The sequence below is a fragment of the Mycetomoellerius zeteki genome, unplaced genomic scaffold, assembly GCF_001594055.1.
Source record: "Mycetomoellerius zeteki isolate Tzet28-1 unplaced genomic scaffold, Tzet1.0 scaffold25, whole genome shotgun sequence".
Classification (NCBI taxonomy): Eukaryota; Metazoa; Arthropoda; class Insecta; order Hymenoptera; family Formicidae; genus Mycetomoellerius; species Mycetomoellerius zeteki.
Genome location: NW_017257227.1, coordinates 2,157,483 through 2,178,621, shown reverse-complemented (window position 1 = coordinate 2,178,621; position 21,139 = coordinate 2,157,483). Strand labels below are relative to the sequence as shown.

The following is a 21,139-nucleotide window of genomic DNA, read 5'->3' as shown; positions in this document are numbered from 1 at the left end:
AAACTACATACATGTGAAAGTTGTGTTCACACACACATAATATTCTGTTTTTATTGAGCAACACATTTTTATAGATTATTTATTTTATTTGTTATTAGTTTTATTGTTATAAACAAAAATTTTTTAAATAGTAACAAAAATCTAAATTTTTTATATAAATATATTAAGTACATGACTTATGCAAAGTTTCATTGAGATTCACCAATTAGTTTATAACAAATAAATAGTTTGTTTATTTATTGAACACTTAATCTGCATCTCAATGTAACTTTATATAAATATTTTTGAATTCATGTAGTATTTATATAAAAAAATTGAGATTTTTATCATTATTTTGTAATACATTTTCATATATTTCTATTAGAGTACAAATTTAAAAAATATTACTTTTTACTGAAATAACTTTTGATCCAAATAGTCATAAAATTTGAAAAATTCAGGAACGCCTCTATTTTAATAACAATTTTTAAAGCAAATTTATACTTAAAATTTGATAAAGTTCCTATATTATGTCAAATGGCTGGAGAACCTCCTTAAGATCAGCAAATTGCTGTCAATATAAATTATAATTTTGAAATAATTCTTTTCTAAGACGTTAGAAATGCTGTTATGAAGATCGCAGTCAATTTCGGCGATCTTGAAGAGATAAATCGGTTTTTCAATGAGTTTTCAAAGATCCGCAGCAGGATAGTCAATGCGGTCTAATTACGTTGCTCGTCCAAAGAGCGTTTCTGAAATATTCACAAGGGGTGGACATTTTTTTTTTTACACAGACAATTCCGCATGTTCGTGCTCAAAGGCTTTAGCTGGCGCGCCCAGCGATATAGGCACACTTGTTTCTTACAGCGAGTTCGAGTACCGGACGACTGAATCCCGTTATGTTTTATTAGTGTGCAAAGAGCTGCTCGTTGGAGCAGCGCTTTGCTGAAATGCACTCGACGGTCTCGTTTAACTGATATTAGACGAAAGGGAAACGCGGGGATTCGGGTTGGCTCAATTTCAGGCCGCAGCAGTGCTGAATATAACCATGCGTGTTCATATACGAACGTATTACAATACAATGTCTCACAGCGGACGCATTATAAATAGAGAAAAATGATAATGTATAGGATATTTCCTGTACTTTTTATTACTCGCCTCTTGTTACTTCAATTATGTATGTTTACGTGTTCCATATGCAGACCACGTATAAATAGAACGCATACAAATCAAAAGGCCGGTTGACATTCGACAAGTTTAATGCGTGATATTACAACGTACCGTCCATGCCAGAGCGCTATAAAATTTTAATGACAAGTTTCGCGAGGCTAGTTCTCGGAAATTGATTTTTCCTCAACGGAAAATTAAATGGCGCATCAAACGCTCGTCGCAACTTTTTAATGTCGCAATTTTTCAACATTGTATATTTCGGCCGTTAAATTTCTCAAGTAAAATTTCCATTCGATTAAAGCCCCGTTTAAGATTAACCAGAGATAAACCTCTGTTGTCTATTTACATTCTTGAAACCCTTGATTTTCTCGGCGGTAAATAGCTTTATAATTACGACTTTTTTTGTAATTTTTACTCAGGAGGAGTCGATTCAAGTTTCTCCGAAGAGAACCTGTCCTATGTATAAAAGAAACGACGAGTTCCGTTGCACGAGATCTTATCAAATCACTTTAAAATTGTAGAGTGTAATTTAGCGAAGATGGTGCTTGTATCGCGCGAAAGTGGCGTATATCTTGTTAAGATTTGTCAAAAGGAGAGAAGAAGAAGAAGGAGAGAGAGAGAGAGAGAGAATGATTTTTATAGAAATCGTTGGCTGCGTTCAGCAAAACAACAGCTGCAACTGTTGTTTTTCAAATATCGATTGATCTTGCCTTTAGTCCCTTACTGGCTCTAAATGTATAAGGCTCTGCGCACAATGGAAGAAATATTAAGAACAGCAATAAATATTAAATATTAGGGAAACAAAAAATTAAAAATAGAGATTAAACGTAACACACAATGATGAATATAAATAAGACGTAAGGCATGCAAATATATCATATCTTATATCCATTGTGCATTACGTTTAACCTCATTTATAATATTTTGTTTCTCTAATATTTAATATTTCTTCCATTGTGCGCAGGGCCTGAACCAATATTAAGGAATCTTCCAACAGTTGCAAAGCTGCATTCTTTTTCCGTTGGACGCAGCCATTGTGCCTAATTGCATGACGTAAAATTGCAGAGCAAACTATTAACTAATTACACGCGTAGCGTAAGATGTTATATATCGGTCGGGTGAGATTGATACGGTACCGCGTGGTGCCTGAAATTGCCCCCGACAAGTTAGTTAACGAAGTTATTGCCAAATTAGCGTACGTACTCGTTAGCGTTTAATGCGGGAGGACCTTGATGAAGCCGGCTGCAGGCGTCGCGGATAATTCGTAGACTCGATCGGAGGAGATACTACGAGATTCAGAGATCCGACGTAGAGGGAGGGCAGACGGGTTGAAGAGAGAAGCGAGTCGCGAAGAGAAGCAGAGAAAAAGACAGGAAGGTCAGCAGTCGGGTGGAAAGAGAGAGGAGAGCGAGTGCGTGCGTGACGGACAGACAACGCGACAAAGAGAATGATTCATAACGAGAGAAAGAGAGCGAGGCGGGAGGGAGAGAGAGGAACACGCGAGAGAAGTGGGAGGAGAGCGAGAGGAATGTGAAAGAGAGGAGGACAGCGAATGGAGCATGGACTGCAACGAAGTATCGTTAACCGGCGGGCACACAAGAGAGCCCGTTCTCCAGGCCCCGCTGGTAATCACACGAGTCGGCGACTGTTAGTATTGTGCCCGAGCTCGAATGCGAGCGGACTCGTCGCGAGTCGCGCGACAACGTAACAAAAACAGAGCGACGTTGTGACCTCCGCGTCGCGTTCCGTTCTCCAAGATCGAACCACGTGCGTGCTGCGTGTCATCATCGTTGTTGCCTAGACGGAGTTTTTTCTAGTAGCTTGTCGAGGAATTCGGACAATCCAGGAATATTAACTTCCAAGAGATACGTTCTGCGAGGAGAGTTTGCACGCGAGAAGAACGGAGTCTACGATAAACTGATTCACATCGACGCGCGGTGTCTGGAGCGTCCATAGATCCACTGCAACTGCGACTCGACTGCGACTACTGCGAATGCTCCCCGGAACCTTGGAGCGGAGCGGGTTCGCTTCAAGTAACACGGTAATGGCCCGATTTGAGCGAGCTTACCTTCTCGCTGGAATGCTAACGGTTTACCGGTTGCCGCCATACTCGCTCTAATCTAATCGGAATACACTGGTTTTTCTTTCGTGACTCAGATGCACATGCTCAGCCTCGTTATTTTCAAGAATCACAGTCGTACGATAAAACATAAGACAACGTCTGATATCGTTTATAAGGAAATCAAACGACAACAATTCTAATAAACATTAGATTCGAGGTCGAATCTAATGTTTATTAGAATTGTTGTCCGTTCTCACGGTTAGTCCGTACAATTTTTTTTTCCCTCTTGTTTCTTTTTTTCCCATCCTAAGTTACGCCCACAGGTGTGTCACGATCGTTACGCAGATCGTGACACGGTTCACGGCTTGGCGCCGTTGCGTTGCGGTGGAAAGATCTTCCGACTCTGCAAATGCATGCGTTCTGATGTTTTGGTGCTCTCAGTTGCTTTTCAGACCGGCAATTGTCACTTTTAACCCTGAGTGGTCCAATGTTTTTTCACTGGTTTCCTAGTTTAACCGGGTCACTGATCAGTGCCCGATTGTGTTTTTCAAAGGATTTTTGAGCTCTCTACGAAATCTGAAAAAATTCTGGAAAAACTCTGAAAAATACCCTTTCAACATTTAGGTCTACATTCCAAAACTTCCTCTCCGAGGAAAATTTTATTCGAAATGTACCGTATACTATATTGTATCGAGTAAAATTTTTCTCGGAGAGGACGTGTTGGAAGGTAGCTCAAGAATGTTTTTCACTTTTGTGTTTGTGTTTGAATTTGAGACAGAATAATTCAAAATTGAAAATTCATCAATTCACTTGGATCTTTAAAGCCTCGCTTGGACCACGGAGGTTTAAGAATCCGTAAACGACCAACATTTATTTTCTTAATTATTCACCGTTAGTATGTGTGCTTGATAAATGGTTATTTCTAAATATATTTATTGTTACCTAGTTTACATCAGCGGTCCCAAGAAAGTTCATTCAACCATTTCGTCATAATACGCGAAAATGTGACCTACATCGTCAATATTTTCCCGTTCACGAAATTGTCTTTACATTATTTCTAATATTGATAATTCTTCAGTATTCGTTATTGGTTTAATAAATTTGTCGCCCAACTTAGCGATCAATATTGATCATCCTAAAGCTTTCTTTTCTTTCACTTTGACAAAACGCTTCTTTCTATCTTCGAGCGAATATATCGCTGGAGAGACTTTTTGCATTATGTTTTTGCAACCGCAGGTGCGGGTGCAGGTGCATGCGTACGCGTAGATCCTTGGATGCATGTGAGTGATGTAAGATGAATGAGGTGATACGCTCGTAATGACAAATGTACCGCGGTGTATTCAATTACGGACAATCGAAAGGTACGAGAATAATACGTCTTAATAATAGCATTTTCTGTGTCATATTAATATCGCAAGAGCTACTTTCGCGCGAATGTATATGTTTCCTATTCCAAACAAGCCATTAATAATAATTCAAAATCGAAATAAAACGAAATGTAATGAAATTATCACACAATCATACTTGGCAGTTTTATATTAAATTTGACAATACTTATATACGCTTTGTTATATTTTTAATAATGGGAATCGTCATCTGGGATACTTTTACACCTCGGTATAAAAATATAAATTGTAAAATGTTTTTTTATAGATATTTTTATAACATATTTTTTTCTTTTTTAGTAACTGTAATCTTTAGAAATCTTTAAATATGCAATTTTATTGAAAATCCGCGATAAAAAAGCGTTGTATTGTTGAAAATCTTTATTTTTCAGAAATACTGTCATAGCTACTTAACGCGCTTATTCTATTTAACATTTGTCTGATTTTTACTTTTAGAAAATTGTGATTAAATCCATATCCATAATATTCTCAAATACTAATAAATTCGAAAAAAAAACAATATAAAATGTTATTAATGGTAGTGATTTTAATTGAAGTATAAAAACTTCTCAGTTTCATAAAATGATCGTAAAATGATCGTTCACGTAAAAAAAATTAGGTGATTACTTTCGGTTTAAACGTACTTCATAGAAGCAGCACTAGATCTTTCGAAGTTTACCTTTGCTCGCGAGAGTTAATAATTGCATGCAAATCGTTTGACTTACATCGATCAAGTACGTATCCATAATAATTCTGATTACGTTGCACTTGCAAACATTCTCCTAATTAACTGACAATTAGCGAGTGTATAATCTGCCCGTCCTACATTATAAACGAAGTCTATTGCATTCAATGAACGCAGACAATGCGTCAAAAGATAAGGAATTCCCCGCGAAGGTCAGGGAATCATAAGTGAGAAAACAAAGAACCTTATGGCGGAAAAGGAGCAGTCTCTCTTCAATATGCTTAGTTTAATCTTTATATTTCTTCATTATTCACGCAAAAATCTTAGTCTTCTATTTTATAATCTTGTTCGCCACAAAGTTCAGTAATTCGCAAACAGTTGATTATTAATTTAATATGAAATGTTAATTTAGTAGATGACATAAAACGTTGTTACATAAAATGTAATATAATCCCACCGCGAATCTCATAAGATTTTAACGTCTTTAGAGAGTTGCATATTTTGTGGGACAAAATTGTGCTTCTTTTTATATTTTTGAGGAAAAGAGGATATGAAGATAGAGAGAGAGAGAGATATGTGTTAAATCGAGCAAATGCAAACACGTTGCTGGTCTATCTTCAGACAGCTGTGTTGATAGTGCATCGATCGCAAACCCAAAGGTTACGCGAGTTCGAACGACGAGGATAAGCACACGTCATACGCGAGTTGTATTCGTTTTCAAAAATCCTGAAATATATCTAGCTTTGAGAACGCACAGAAATTGCACTAATATCTGTTCCGCGAAGAGTGAAACAGATATTTCATGCAGCGAAAGAAAGTTGGCTTTTTATCCCCATTCCACCAAAATCAAAGTAGCGTTCGAAAGCTGTTCGCTCTTCTCCTACTTCCTTTTCATGGAGCGTTTCATCTTCGCTGGCTTTAAATTAACGAATACACTCATTTATTTTCGCTAGCTTTTAATAAAAACGGATTACAAAAATGGATTACGAGAATACATCGATTGTGTAAAAGAATATAGTAGCAGCTACAGCTGCAGCAAAGATTCGGAGGCGACGCATAGCCGTTGCAATTGCTAAAAAAATACAATTACTAAAAAAGAGAAAAAGTATTGAATAACATCTATTTCCAAAAATCGCAGCGAACATGGCTTTTTCTTTGTTTCGCTCCCAAAATTAATCTTGGAAGACATACGATTCCATGAACATGACATGACATGTCATGATATATCACGTCATGAGATGTCCGCTATTAGTTGAACAATATCGAACTTTGAGCGTAACTTCGCTGTATACGAAAATTAATGGAGTGGGGGTAAAAAGCCAGCTTTCCTTCGCTGCATAATTGCACCAAAAGCAGAAAAGTCGGAGCGAGTTTCATGAATAATTGAAGAACGGAGAATATAGGATTATCATAATGCGTGAATGACGCCGAGGAAAATCCTCATCAAGGTACTACCTACATCCGTTGCTTTAATCCTTATATACTACTATTACTTCTGTTATCTGTCGAGGTTAAGCTTGATACCGAGTAAGACAGAGATTATCGTCGAATATACATTTTTAATAAAACACATTTCCTGGAAAATATTAAGAAAAGTTGTGAGAATATTTTTAAACCGTTCAGTTTGAAAAATAACTCCATATATATATATATATATAAGTAAATTTAAATAAGTAATTATTTAATAAAAGTAAATTGCGTAATTATAATTCGTGATGAAAATTTTTATTTCCTTATCGTCGATAAATGTAGCTAAATAGATTACTGATTATATTATATATCTTTATTCTTCATTATCGAGCTCATTAATTATATCTAAATACGTGAAATGAATATTATTCAGATAAATGATATCTTTATGCATAAAGATTGATCGGCCTGATTCGCTATTTGATTATTTGCTCCATTTCGAAGCGTTATACACGGCAGAGCGATTTAACTTTTAAGCCTAATGTATCGTTAGTGGGCAAACGAGTTTCTTGCGCAATTCCGGAAGCGATAATTTTGCACCTACACGAGAATTCCAGGCATAGCTATGCGTTATTATTTCATTGAGGTAATTCATGAAAGCTGCAACGACAAAAATTAGTACAGAAACCGGTATTGACTTTTAAAATCAATGAACGTGTTGACTGTCCAATGAGTCCGTAAATCAAGAAAAAAAAAGAAAGAGACTTATAAAGCGTTAGCAGTTTGGCAATTGACGTAGACACTATCTGTTAATGTATACATCCATCTTCTAACGATTTCTACGTAAGATAATGGCGACATTAATCGTCAGAAGTTGCGTGACAAAATTATCAGTGATTTTGCGTACAGTTAAAAAATTATAATAAACAAATTTTATTTTGTAGGTCCAATGATATTACTTATCGCAGTTCCTAGGAACGAACCTTTAACCTACATATTTAAATAGATACTCGTAAATTAGGAATAATATATAATTGAATATAGGTAAATTAGTATTTAGAGTAGGAAAAAACTTGCAAAAAATCCCATTTTTTTATTATAATGGATTACAGCAGCAATATTACGAATTCGATAAATTATTGAGATCTCTTTATATAGTTTTAATAAAATTAAACTTTGGAGACTTGCACAAGTTTAAAATTCTCAGAGAATAGAAACTGAAAATATATCTGGAATGCTCTGTCAATTCAGACGATGAGTGACGAAATCAGGTACAAAGGGACATCAAGAAAATCGGGCCTTTTCGGTTCTACTCGGTATTTCTCGCAGAACGTCCCAGCTGTTCCTTTATATAGTGGAACAGAGAGTCTAGGTATTCTTTTATATCAGAAGTTAAACATTTCGAGTCCGTTGGTGCGTTCTTTCTCAATATTCATCCATCATCATCGTTGCTTAAATAATTCGAAGCAATTCTTCATTCCCATTCCTTTAGCGAATTTGACTGTATGACTTTTTTATTTATTTTTTGATCTTACATTCAATTTTTTGCACGTGTTCGATTTGTAATATATATAATTTTAAACTAACGCGATGGCATAAGCACGCAATGTCAAGCGTACGTGGAACGTTTTCAAGAATATTGTAGAGAGATGCGATATTGCCTAGTTGAATTATCTATCCAAACATCGTCATTGTGTTTCAATAACAACGTTGTCAGATAATGTATTGTTGCGATTATCGTCAGACTTTATTATGTTATATGATAAGGCAAGTTTGTCATTGAAGAGAAACTGAGCTTGGAGAGGGGACAAAGTTATGAGAACCAATAGAGATGCATTTATTCTGTTTAGTGCGTCGTAGTTGGTCGATTGCAGTGGATTTCTTTTTCACAGTTTCTTTTGTGACGTGTAGATTAATTCGACTCAACAAGAGAAAGTGACGATTATTAGTTAAACTGAAGGATTAATTCATAGCATAAACCAATAGAGATGCATTTATTCTGTTTAGTGCGTCGTAGTTGGTCGGGTGCAGTGGATTTCTTTTTCACAGTTTCTTTTGTGACGTGTAGATTAATTCGACTCAACAAGAGAAGGTGACGATTATTAGTTAAACTGAAGGATTAATTTATAGCATAAACTAAATTTATGTAAAAATTTATTGCTTCTCACGAACTTAAAATAGTTGCTTAATAAATAACCTAAAATAATTATTTAATAAATTGTGTTAAATTAATATAATTATTAATGTGATACAAGAAATAGCTATGATATCAAATAATAACATAGAAGAAACATATAATTTCTATGTAAGTGCTGTGAACATTATACCCTGTTTACGGATGTGTGTGTGTGTAAGCGTGACTCACGATTCTTCTTAATTCCTCACACGAGTATAATTAGTATAAGAACGCCTTAATTCGTCGTTTAGTTGTTTTTCCATTGTCCCGTACGATCTCTGTTGCGAGCGTGTGAAAGACTTGTGACGATGCGATGTTGTATGTTCAATGTAAGGTCTAAATCTCTCCCCTCTCTCTCTCTTTCTCCCTCATGCTCTTTCTTTCGCATGCATCTTCCGTCCCACGCGCTGCTCGTGCTGGTAGACGAGATTATGTATCCAACTCACCGGCTGGTGAGAAACGTCGGTTGATCCGCAAGAAAAATCCGCAACTTCGTGCCTCGGAATTTTTCTACGGAATGCGTAGAACCCTCTCGAGCGTCTTTTCACTAAAGTTTCATTGAAAAGGTTTCATACCGCCGCTTGATGCCCGTAAGTTTTCGAGAAATACGTCTTTCATAACTTTACGGGAACTCCGTTGAAATCTACGGGCGATGCCTTTGGATACGCGAAAATAGATCCCAGGTTGGCAGGCCACCAGCGCGAAAATAATTCGCGATACCGACGGCTAACGACGAAATTACCTTTATCGATGTTCTCTTTTATTATTACGAGAGCATAATTTCATTGAAGCACGTAAGATAGCAGCGTACTGTTGGCAAACCGTATATAATACGTGCGACAAGCTGAGTCGTCTAATATTAGCTGAAATCCTGGCTAAACCTAAGTCAAATAGAAGAACGTCCGAAATTGCAAATCCGAAATGTCCCATACTGGATTACGTCGATTTGCTCTGTAAACATTTACAGCTTTTTGCACTTGCGGGCTGCGCGCAAGAAGTTATGCGGTATAGCCGGTGAACCATCTGTTTTCACGGCAAAAGTTATTCCAGAGAATAGCTAGCCTAGGAATCATTGTACTGTACACACACGCACAGTTATATAGAGAAACATTTATCTTATGTACAATGAGGACTTGATAACAGGAAATATTATAAAAAATAAAAAATAATTATACACTTGTAATTATATAACGTGATACACTTTATGTGCACAGGAATCGCTTTTATTGTTGCGATAGGAGTAATCAACCACCGTGTAATTGCATTGTGAAATATAGACGCTTTTCATATGATATATTGTATAAGTCGACATAAATATCGTTCTGTCTTTGTTACTCGCAGATGTCAAGAAAGACAGAATGACGTTTGTGTCACTAATTGGAAAGCACCCATATTGTTTGGGTCGATTGTTATCATGTTTAGTTCCCTCTTTGAATGTACGAAACATAGTTACGGACCTTGTGTTCACAGAGCGATGCGCCTACTTTCGATATCGATCGGGTCAGGGAAGCGTTAATCCGTCTTGCATCTATGTTCTAGGAGTATTCCCTACGACACGGTATATAGACACGGGAAGGCTATTTGATTATCGCGATATTAAAGTTTAACTTCGATTGGGGCCGTGTCGATTTTTGATTGATGGCATCTTGCCGATGACCGTTGATTCAACGAGGTAAAATACTGCAGATGAAATGTGATCGTTATATAAAGTAGTAGGAGTAAAAGTAGTACAAAAAATCGATACAAAAGAATTAATTAATGCGTTTTTCGCAGAAAAAATAATAAATAAATTTATATGTTGTATTAATTTTATACAATATGTTAATATTATATATAAAGAAAATGTGATATAAATTAATAATACGTATTGTTTTATATGAACATTAATATTAATATTTTAAATTATATATTATATATTGTTTGAGATATTTCAAGTAAAATAATTATTTCACTTGAAATAATTTATAGTGTGAGCTTTATATTTACTGAAAACGATCGATTTCAATTAAACAAATCTTAAACGAGGTAGATTAATGGTTGCAACTAAGACAGGAAGTAATGACGTAATTGTAATGTCTTCGAGAGGCAATAGCCGTATCCATGTCATTCAACACTAAGTCGCGTAACTAAAGCTCCCTTTCGCCTCCGTGTTGCCGTGGTAAAAACTTCTCTCGTGTTTCTTTCGTGACTGAAACATGGAAGTAACATTAACCTACTGTACTCAATATATATTCGTGTGACTTTTACGTGTGTATATCTTTAGTGATTGTGATAGATTTTCTGTTAGTATTAGTGAAGTTAGCCGTTTTGCGCTAAATAAATCTTATACGCCACCTCTTACAGAATATCTGTCTCATAATAGATAATTAATAAATTTATAGTCCATAAAGGTGCCAACTATAAATACATATTACTATTTAATGTCAATTATTTGGCTTGAGATAAAGAAATATGGGACTCATTACGTGTCATTTAAGTACCATGATGTATGTATATAAAATTTTGTTTATACGTATTTCCGTTTATCATTTCAGTTTACTATTTCGTAATTTGACAGAAAGTAATCGTTAAAGTATTTATCTCTCATGAATTCATCAAAAAATTTGACGTATTTCAATCAATCTTTTCAAGTTCTCCTTCTGTACAATTATGTTTCGCGTGCGTTACCATGGATGATGCGTGATTCTGATTGGCGTTGCGACAACAATATCCAAGCATGCAACTCTCTTCCCGAGTGTATTAATCGATCGATATCGACGTGACCCAGGTTTCGTTCAAGGAACGTGTCCGGGAAAACAGCGATCGCCATCGCGTTGCATTCACATCAAAATTGTTTTAATACATTTTATGTACACGTCAAACTGCACGTTCAAAATTAAGTTGTCAACTATCAAGAATTAAATTTGGAAATTTATGTTACTTTCAATATTCTCGGCTGAATCTTCACGATAATTCAGTATAGCGATTTGTGTATTAGATATGTTCGCTTCAACAGGTTTCCAATTCAAAAACATATTATGCAACGCTATATATTTTTAATTTATAGCTTGAAGTATTTTAATATATTCCGGAATTTTAATATATACTGCGATAAAATCACTAGTGTTATGCATAAAAGGCACGATTATCTTGCTCGTTGTCATATATCTATCGCATGTATTGGAGTATATAATTATGCAATGTTGATTATTTTTGCAGTTTCGATAAATGTAGTGACAGGAGCGAATCGATAATCGTATCTTTAATTTGTGTTCTTAAAGTTGGCGCGTGTTCGGAAACGGTAGGCTTGTCAAAGGGTGATCAGAAGGAGGACGAGCACGATCGTTTGGAGGAGTCAGTCGCTCCAGTTAGTTTAGAGATGGGTTGCTGCGGTTGTGCGGACGAGCCTTCGTCCAAAGTGGAACCTTCGTCCAAAATGGAGTCTTCGCCCAAAGTGGAGCCAACGGACCCCATGGTAAACGTTTTTCCCTATATATGCTAGTTAAAAAAGGATCCGCATATTTATGAATGTAGCGTGTCTAAAAATAATAACATTCATAAAGTGTTTATGTTTCTCAAACACGCAACTCAAACTATAAATTAATTCTTACATGAAAAGAAGAACGTTTTGCTGGAGTATAAAAATCTGTATCTAACTAAAAATTTAGATAGATATAGATCTGAAAACATTTTGTTGGATTATCAAATTATCAATAATTATCGTAGGGAATCGTAGGAAATTCAATCTTTATGAACAATGCTGCAAAAACTTTTGACGTTCTAGCAATCAGTTTGAGCGTCATATATAATTATTTTAATGATTCAACAAAATTATTTTCAGATGTGTCTAGTTAAATTTTTAGATATTTCAGCAAAACCGTCCTTTCAACGATTTTACTGAAATATATCGTTAGTTTTATTCATTAAATTAATCAACCTAATTTTTTCTGTAATAAATTGTAATTGATTTGCAGCTATATCTTTATAGAAAGAACTTTTGCTGGAATATTTATAAATTCAACTAAATATATTTTGAAAATAATATTATTGGTTCATTAAAATAATTATATAGGCTGTTCCAGAGCTGATGAGTAATGTTGCAAAAAAATTTTAACATTCTAATTATTAACTTGAGCATCTTACATAATTATTTTGATAGTCTAACAAAATTTTTAGATCTGTAACTAGCTAAATTTTTAGATAGCTTCAGCAAAACTTCTTTTCGTGTTGACTAGTACGCTTTTATTTTTTTCAAAGTGTTTGATTTTAAATTTTTCATTTGTAAGCAGAATAAAGTCTTCAAAATCGGCTGTTTATTTATTTTAACAATTTTGACATTGTATATAATTCTTCCTTTCTAGACACCCGATAGTCAAGCCTCGCCATCGAATTATTCAGAGCAGGTATTCGTGAAGAACCGATCATGCACCGATTTTTTTGCTATAATCATTCTACTCGTGCTGGCGGGTGGTTTTGTAAGTAATATTATTTTTTTTATCCGCGTCATAACGCCAATATGTTTGCTAAATGTAATTCGCGCGTGCAGGTCTTCATGATGACGAATGTGGTGGAGAAGGGTGACGTTTTCCGCGTGATAAATGGATACGATGATTGCGGAGATGTTTGCGGTCGTGTAAACTCGCCGGAAAATGATCCGAAATTCAAGTGTAAGGGTGTTGATTACACTAACAAACCGTGAGTGTACCTTGAAGTATTTGTATTAAGTCAAATTTCCTTGCGATTCGATCGTATAGTTCATGTATCAGAGGCGGGATTTATGTAAAAATTTTATGATTTTCCTGAAATAAAGGACATAAATTAAAGAAATTATTATTAAATTAATTAAATAGTTAGAGACTGTGTTATAGTAGGATCTATTCGAAAAAGTTAATACAACCTAGGACCAATAAAAGGGCTAAAACATAATAAAATAAAATAATATTCAACTCTTGATTTGATATTGATTGTTGTGCTACTTTATATACTAAAAGATCTTGAAAATTGATCATATTGATCATTGTCTTTATTGATGACTTATATTTTGTGTCTATTAGGTATCTCGAGATTGATTTGGAAGTGACTGGAGTGAAAAAACGTACATGCGTGGAGAGCTGTGTACAAGACGAGACCAAGTTAGTAAAATTGAGACTCGTTATATGTTTTGCGTTTCTGATTGTGTTTCTCACGTTAAACTAAATGACTGCTAGAATCGCAATCGCAGAAAGTTTCATGCACTAAATATAAACTTGATTATTTTTTCTTCCGATTATCTTCTCTAACATCAATTTCTATTTCTCTGTCTTGTAGAATATTATTCCTGAATCGTTGTATGCATAAGAAACTGACAGAAACTATCAACTCCATAATAAGGACCCTTCGGTTAGAAAGTCTTTATAATGTAAGTGATTTTGTTTGTGAGCATATTTTCTGAGATTATCCCTTGTAAAAATCGCTAGCTTTGTTTTGTTAGAATGTGATCTTGAATAAAAAAAAGAACATGCATCATTAGATTATTTTCTATTGGTGTCATTTTGTGCATGTTTCCATTTACATCAATACAATAATAAATCTAGCATATGTTATTTTACAACTGAGTAACGAAAGTCAACGGTCTGAGCTGGATCTTAGTACTTAAATAATATTTTCAGTATGAATTTATATATATATCCAGTTTTGTAAATTGAGCGCCGAAATTATTTTCTTGAAACGTAATCATAAGCCAAACTTCTAAAATGTTTATTAGGATCAATATTATTAAATTTCTTATCAATTTAATTTACAATATGATATTACCGTATTATTATTTCAGTTCGGCTTATAATTGCATTTCAAGAGTAAAAATGATTTCATTGCGCATTTACAGAACTGCTGGATGTGCAGGTATATAAATTCATACTTATTGTTTAAATAATATTTAAGCACTAAGATCGAGCTTAGACCGTTGAGGCTTTCATTACTCAGTTGTATATTAACATTTGCAGTTTTAAGATACTCTCTTTGTTTAAATAGATTTTATTCCAATTTTCGGGAATTTCATGTCATCTTGTTCCTTCTTATAGCAGAAAAAATTTAATTTTTTCCAACATTATCGAAAAATTAAGATAAAATATATCCATTCTAGAAAAAAAAATTATGTGTCATACACTAAACTGGGCAATCATTTATTTAAAAAATAGCTCGGCAATTGTCTTAATTTGAACAATTTATGATGATCTAATAACATATTACATTTTAAATTAAGCTTTAAATTAAATTATCTCAAATTTCTTTCTTAGAATTCATTTATTCTTATATATATAGCGTTTTGTCATGACGTTTTCGTTAAAATTTGAGATAAATAGATCAATTCATTTTAAGATATTCAAATACAATAATTTGCAAGTAATATATGTCATGTGCATATCTTCTGAATTTATTTAAATAAGTAATTAATCAATAAAACGTATTATTATTTCAGGACGCAGTTACTGATCTGGGAATCGCATGGCGTGAATTGATTTACCTTTTGCTTATAGCTTTAGGTAGGTTCGAAAATAAAAATATCTAGTATATATTATTTTAATATTATACCATTTAAAACTTCCAATTTCTTGCCGTATGTATAAATATAATTCCTTCTTATTATTTATCTGTTTAGCATATATATATGCTATATATATATAAAATCTCAAGCATTGTCTACAAGCACAATCTATTAAATTTGATGATATTCCAAACAGTTTGCAGAATGTAATTGGAATTTGAAAAATTTCAAACAGTATTTTTTTATGTTAACAGAATAATCTTTTTTTATTTTATCAACAATTGATTCTTGCATTAAATTATTAAATTTCAGTTTTAAATTCTTATGTCATTCTCTCTCTCTCTCTCTCTCTCTCTCTCTCTCTGCGCGACACAAAACAGGAGTTTCGCGTGATTGATTGCGACTGATGATTTTTCAGCACTTTCTCTTGGTATCCTGGTAGCCTTCCGCTATATGGTACAATATGTCATTTATGTCGTATTGATCGGCGCAGTTTTGGCTTGCATCGGTGGCACAACGTATCTCTGGTAAAGAGAATTCTCTCAATTTTTAATAATTAAAATGATATAGCAAGTCACATCTTAAATTGTTCAATCTAAAAATTTCTATAATGAATAGAATATCTATATAGAAAAAATAATTTTGCTGAAGTATTTAAAATTTTAAATACAAATTTAAAAATAATTTTGTTCGACCATCAAAATGACTATGTAAAATTTTCAAGCATGAGCGTCCTGCACGATTGTTTTGATGTTTCAACAAAATTATTTTTAGATTGATATCTAGTTACATTTTTAAATAATTCAGCGAAACCGTTCTTGCCGTGTATTTATTATTTAAATTTAGTAAAATAAGTTTAATCTTTTATGCAAAGGCTAGCGTGGTACCATGAAAAAAAAAGCATGGAAAGAGGCGAAGTCTTTCCGGAGGATTCCAGCGTGGAACCCTACTTTATCTACGCTATTATTATGTCTGTTGTTTCTGTAAGAAAAATCGTTATATCCAACGCTATATTCACATAAATTTTGCGGATATATACATATTAACACATAATACATTCCGCAGGTGATTGTTCTTCTAGTGATTCTAGTGATGAGAAAAAGAATCGAGCTGGTCATGCAGCTTTTCCGAGAGGCGGGTAAAGCTGTGTATTCAATGCCGGCGCTGCTATTTCAGCCGATTTATGTGAGCATATCTCGTTCCAATTATACAAGTCCGGTTCATTTCATATTGAACTGATCTCGCGAACGCGAAAATTGTTTATTTTCAGACCTATCTGCTGATCGGGTCTACGGTAATAGCATGGGTCTACTGTATGCTATGGATAGAGAGTGCCGGTGACATTTACTTAAATAGGAAAAATCACGTTCACTTCAAGAAAGATGCGTTGCTTATTGTACGTGCATATTTTTTATCAACTGTGATAATGATTATATTTTATAGAATAAATACATATTCACATTTTCAGTTATCAAGTGGGATCTTTTATCTAATAATGTTTTTGTGAATTTTATACATTTTGCCTTAAGAATATATTATACCCTTTAATAAAATGAAAAATTAAAAAAAATTACAAATTTTTTTATATTGTATTTGAAAGTAATACAAAATATTTGGCGGCGATTTGGATAGAAAATGATTTCAATAAGAAGTGAAATACTTATAAAAAATAATTAAAATAAAATAATTTAAAATTAAATTAAATAAAATAAAAATTAAATAATTAAATAAAACAATTTTTATTTAAATTATAAAATTGGAATGTTGAATATAAATATTGATCTTATTAAACTATTTCATATGTATATAAAATTTATTTTTATATAGAAAGTATAAATTTCCAATTCCCGTCACTTTTGGCAGAAACTGTACACTTAATATATCCTTAATACTTTTGAATATATAAAATTCATAGAAATTATTATTAGGCACAAGATATATTTAATATCACAAATACTGAAAATGTTAATATTATTTTTTATTCTGTATTATATATGTATTAAGTATTATTTAATTTATTTATTAAACTATATTTATTTTATGTTTATGTTTATAATAAATGGAATTAATTTAGGCAACAAGATGGTACAATCTATTTTTATTCTTCGTGGCGTGTGAATTCTATTTGGGTTGCCAGCATATGGTTGTTGCTTGCGCTGTTGCCCGATGGTTCTTTACAAGGTGAGATCTTTATTAGATATACAAAGTTAAATAGAAAAAATAGCGCAGTGAAAAGTTAATCAGTATGAAAAGTTTAATCCGTATGTCATTAGTTAATTAAGTTATAGCTATGTAGAGAAAAATAAAATGAACGTTTTTTTACGTACTCGAAAATATTATTTGTTAACATACATATCTAGAAAATTTTCACGAAGCGTTATTAGATTTCTTGCTAATGATCTTCTGTTTATATAGGGTGTTTAAAGGTTAAAAAAGAAACACCGCTTATAGGCAGGTAAAGCGGACTAAACTGACAAATACGTGCGCGCTTATTCAAAAATTTTTTTAAAATTAAATCTTATTAATTATTGCAAAAATTGTAAAAAATGGTACAGAGAGAGGATTTTTCAATTAATTATTAATTTAGTCAGCTTTATCAATTCATAAGCAGTGTTCCACCTAATGTCAAACATCTTGTATATTTAATGATGTTCAAAGTATGTTATGTTTTTTCATAGTATTTTGCATAAATTTTATAAAGGGATGCATTGTATTTTAACAGGGATAAAAGACGTCTCTCTTTACCAGTGGCAAAAGGCTTCGGATATCTTATAAGATATCACTTGGGTACCGTGGCTTTCGGAGCTTTAGTAATAGGCATTGTTAGAGTTATCAGAGCCATGATAGCTTTCATCCAAAAGCATCTGAAACAGTATGACAACTCATGCGTGAAAGGAATTCTGTGGTGTTGTCAATGTTGTCTTTGGTGTTTCGAGTGCGCTTTAAAATTTCTCACTAGGAATGCTTACATCGAAACAGGTAATTACGATATTTTTATGACGACATAAATATTGATTTGAGTTTTTCATCGATCCCTGACATCTTTCTATTTTCTTGAACAATATGATATATAAAAATTAAAAACAAAAATTAAAAATATAATATTTTTTTATTGATTAATGTACTAAAAAACGATGTTTTTCAGCCATATATGGATGTAACTTTTGCACCGCTGGAAGAAAGGCGTTCCAGGCCTTGTCAAGCAACATTTTGCGAGTAGCGGCGATTAACAGCGTCGGCGACTTCGTCCTTTTTTTGGGTAAAGTCCTCGTTGTCACTCTTACGGTCGTTTCGGGAATTTACTTGATGCAGGTACAGGTAAATTAATTACTGTACTGTATTTTTATATTTCGAGGGCTTTACTAACCTTAATTTTATTCCTTTCCAGAAAAAAGAGGGACTTAATCATCCTTGGATACCAATCACTCTTGCAGGGATATTCGCATTCCTGGTTTCGCATTGTTTCATATCAATCTATGAGGTAAGTGATGTAAAAAGCAAAAAAGTTAAATGTTAAATAAATATTATAATCTTCATAGAAATGATAATTTTTTCCAGATGATTATTGACACAATATTCATATGCTTCTGTGAGGATTGTGAGAAGAATGATGGCATCAACCGACCTTATTTCATGAGCCGTGGTTTGATGGTTCGTATTAGCTATAATGAATACATCATATTAGCTTTATCATTTCTTAATTGTTATAAAGTCATTTATCTATAAACAAAAAAATCTTGTCTTCAGGAATTTGTAGAGAACAGCAAAAAAGCTTTAAGGCATCTGGAACAACGAGGTGCTGCAGCTACATAACAAGCGTTAAGAATAGATTTTTTTGAAATATATCGAATTTTTAAAATTACAAAAATTCGATGTTCGGCCAGTGCAACAAGCATAAAGAATGTACGTTGGAGTTTTTCATACAATGTTAACGGATGATATTGTAATTATTTAGCTCGTAAGTTAAGTTTGAACAGGTCTGTTGTAATTTTGGAAAATCTGTTGGATTTTTGAAAAATAATTGCAAGATGTACAGAAATAGCTGCCTTTCATATACGCATAAGTTATCTTTTAGCATACAACACAGTTATTGAAGTTGTTTCATACCAACGAAGCGTGATGCACACAATCGGTTGTTTCGATCAATGGACTGACTGCGTTATGAGAAATGCTACGAATCATTCTATTTTCGAAGTTCCTATTTCTAAAAATATTTTTTGTATAACAAGATAGTTTTTTTCTACATAAACTGAGACACGACATTCGCACAATTATTGCGAATACGCCGATTTGGCAGTCTGAACTTAGACATATACTCTTTGTACCATTAGCGAACAAGTTAATTTATAAGACTTATTCTGCGTTTTAGAATCTAGAACATAAGTTTACATATTGTCATATTGTTATGTATGTACTCGCTCTTTATATTTGCTGTAAATATTTCTTTCTTTTGTATAAAGAAGTGCCTGTAATTGATAAATATTAATCTTGATACAAATGCCATGTAAGATTATTATAGACAGCTTTAGACACATAAGAATTATTTCAAAAGAGAAATATAAGATTAATATTCTATTGTATATTATCAATGCAAACAAAACTCTCAAATAAAAAAGTTTGACAAATTTAATTATTGACGTGTCACTTACTTCTTTTTATCTTTTTTAAAAAGAAATAGAATGTCGCGCGGGAAAGATAATACCGAAAAAAGAGGATTGGGTGAAATACGAAGATCTTGTGGGACAAATGTTAACTTTTAATTTCAGTTTATTTTGTCTGGGCACACAGTGCATGAACGCTCATGCTTGGCGGTTTACAGATCTCATGTTATGCCGGTTTAGCAAAGTGATGTGTCGTTAACACTGAGCTGGCAGTAAATCGGGGTGACGAGTCGGACACTACGAGGGATGACGGGAGGGGCTTTGGTCTGTTCAGGCCGGATAGACGTTTAGAACGAGTGAAAAGAGTAGACCGTTTAGAAAATTCTCTTTCGTATTTGCGGTGCAGCGCGTTCGAAACAGCGGAATTACTCGCTAAAATGGGGAGGATGAGCGCTAACACGAGCAGCGCAACAGCAAGAAGCCGGCAAGTTCGCAACAGAATCACATGCATTCAATGTGATACGTCAGTTTGCACTTAAGTTTCGCGACAGACATATACATATCGCATCTCAGGAAATCCAGTTCAATGGATCAGCGTTCCGTATTATAGCACGAAAATATCTCATTCTCTCTTTTTCTCTTATTTATCGATAGCTCTCCTAGGAGAAGTCGATTTTCCCAGGATATAGGAAAATGCCAAAGATATGTACATGGAAGAGACACTTTGCTCTATTTGCAACTCCAGAATATACATTGTTCGAATTACGTGAAAGACGCCTTCGTTTTGTTACATAAATATTATAAGATCGAGACAAGCCGTACGTGACTTAGGGGCGCTTGCGAGGAAATTCTTTTTGAGCTTCACGCTACATAGACAATTTCTCTCATCGTCGATTACAGCAACAATCTTCGCCCAATTATTCGTAGCTGAGAAGACTCTTGTATCCTAAAGTCCTATCGTTCCCGAGATATTATTCTCATACACCGAAGTAACGTTAATGCCCATGTGTACACCGCGATTGTTAGCTCCCGAGTTGCTGAATACGCTACAATATAGGGTGAAAAAGATAAAATCGAATTGAATCCTTAAAATCAACGACTACACCGACACAAGGTACTTGGCTTTGTACGACTTTGTATTGCACTTTGTAGCTAGCGCAAACTTAGGT

At 33.8% G+C, this 21,139-nt stretch overlaps 1 protein-coding gene across 2 annotated transcripts; it reads left to right on the top strand.

Moving 5' to 3' along the window:
* The first annotated feature begins 2,798 nt into the window (after positions 1-2,798).
* Positions 2,799-19,891, top strand: LOC108723788 (choline transporter-like protein 1). Of its 2 annotated transcripts, none has more exons than XM_018449752.1 (17): positions 2,799-3,190; positions 12,128-12,321; positions 13,208-13,321; positions 13,393-13,541; positions 13,901-13,978; positions 14,154-14,244; positions 15,304-15,367; positions 15,788-15,896; positions 16,244-16,352; positions 16,435-16,554; positions 16,640-16,765; positions 17,444-17,550; positions 18,092-18,348; positions 18,515-18,681; positions 18,758-18,850; positions 18,928-19,020; positions 19,117-19,891. In XM_018449752.1, the coding sequence occupies exons 2-17, from the start codon at positions 12,226-12,228 to the stop codon at positions 19,180-19,182; spliced, it is 1,839 nt and encodes a 612-aa protein (XP_018305254.1). In that variant the 5' UTR covers positions 2,799-3,190; positions 12,128-12,225; the 3' UTR covers positions 19,183-19,891. The 2 variants fall into 2 exon arrangements, with proteins under 2 accessions (XP_018305254.1, XP_018305253.1); XM_018449751.1 differs by having other exon boundaries at positions 18,515-18,687.
* The last annotated feature ends 1,248 nt before the right edge of the window (positions 19,892-21,139 follow it).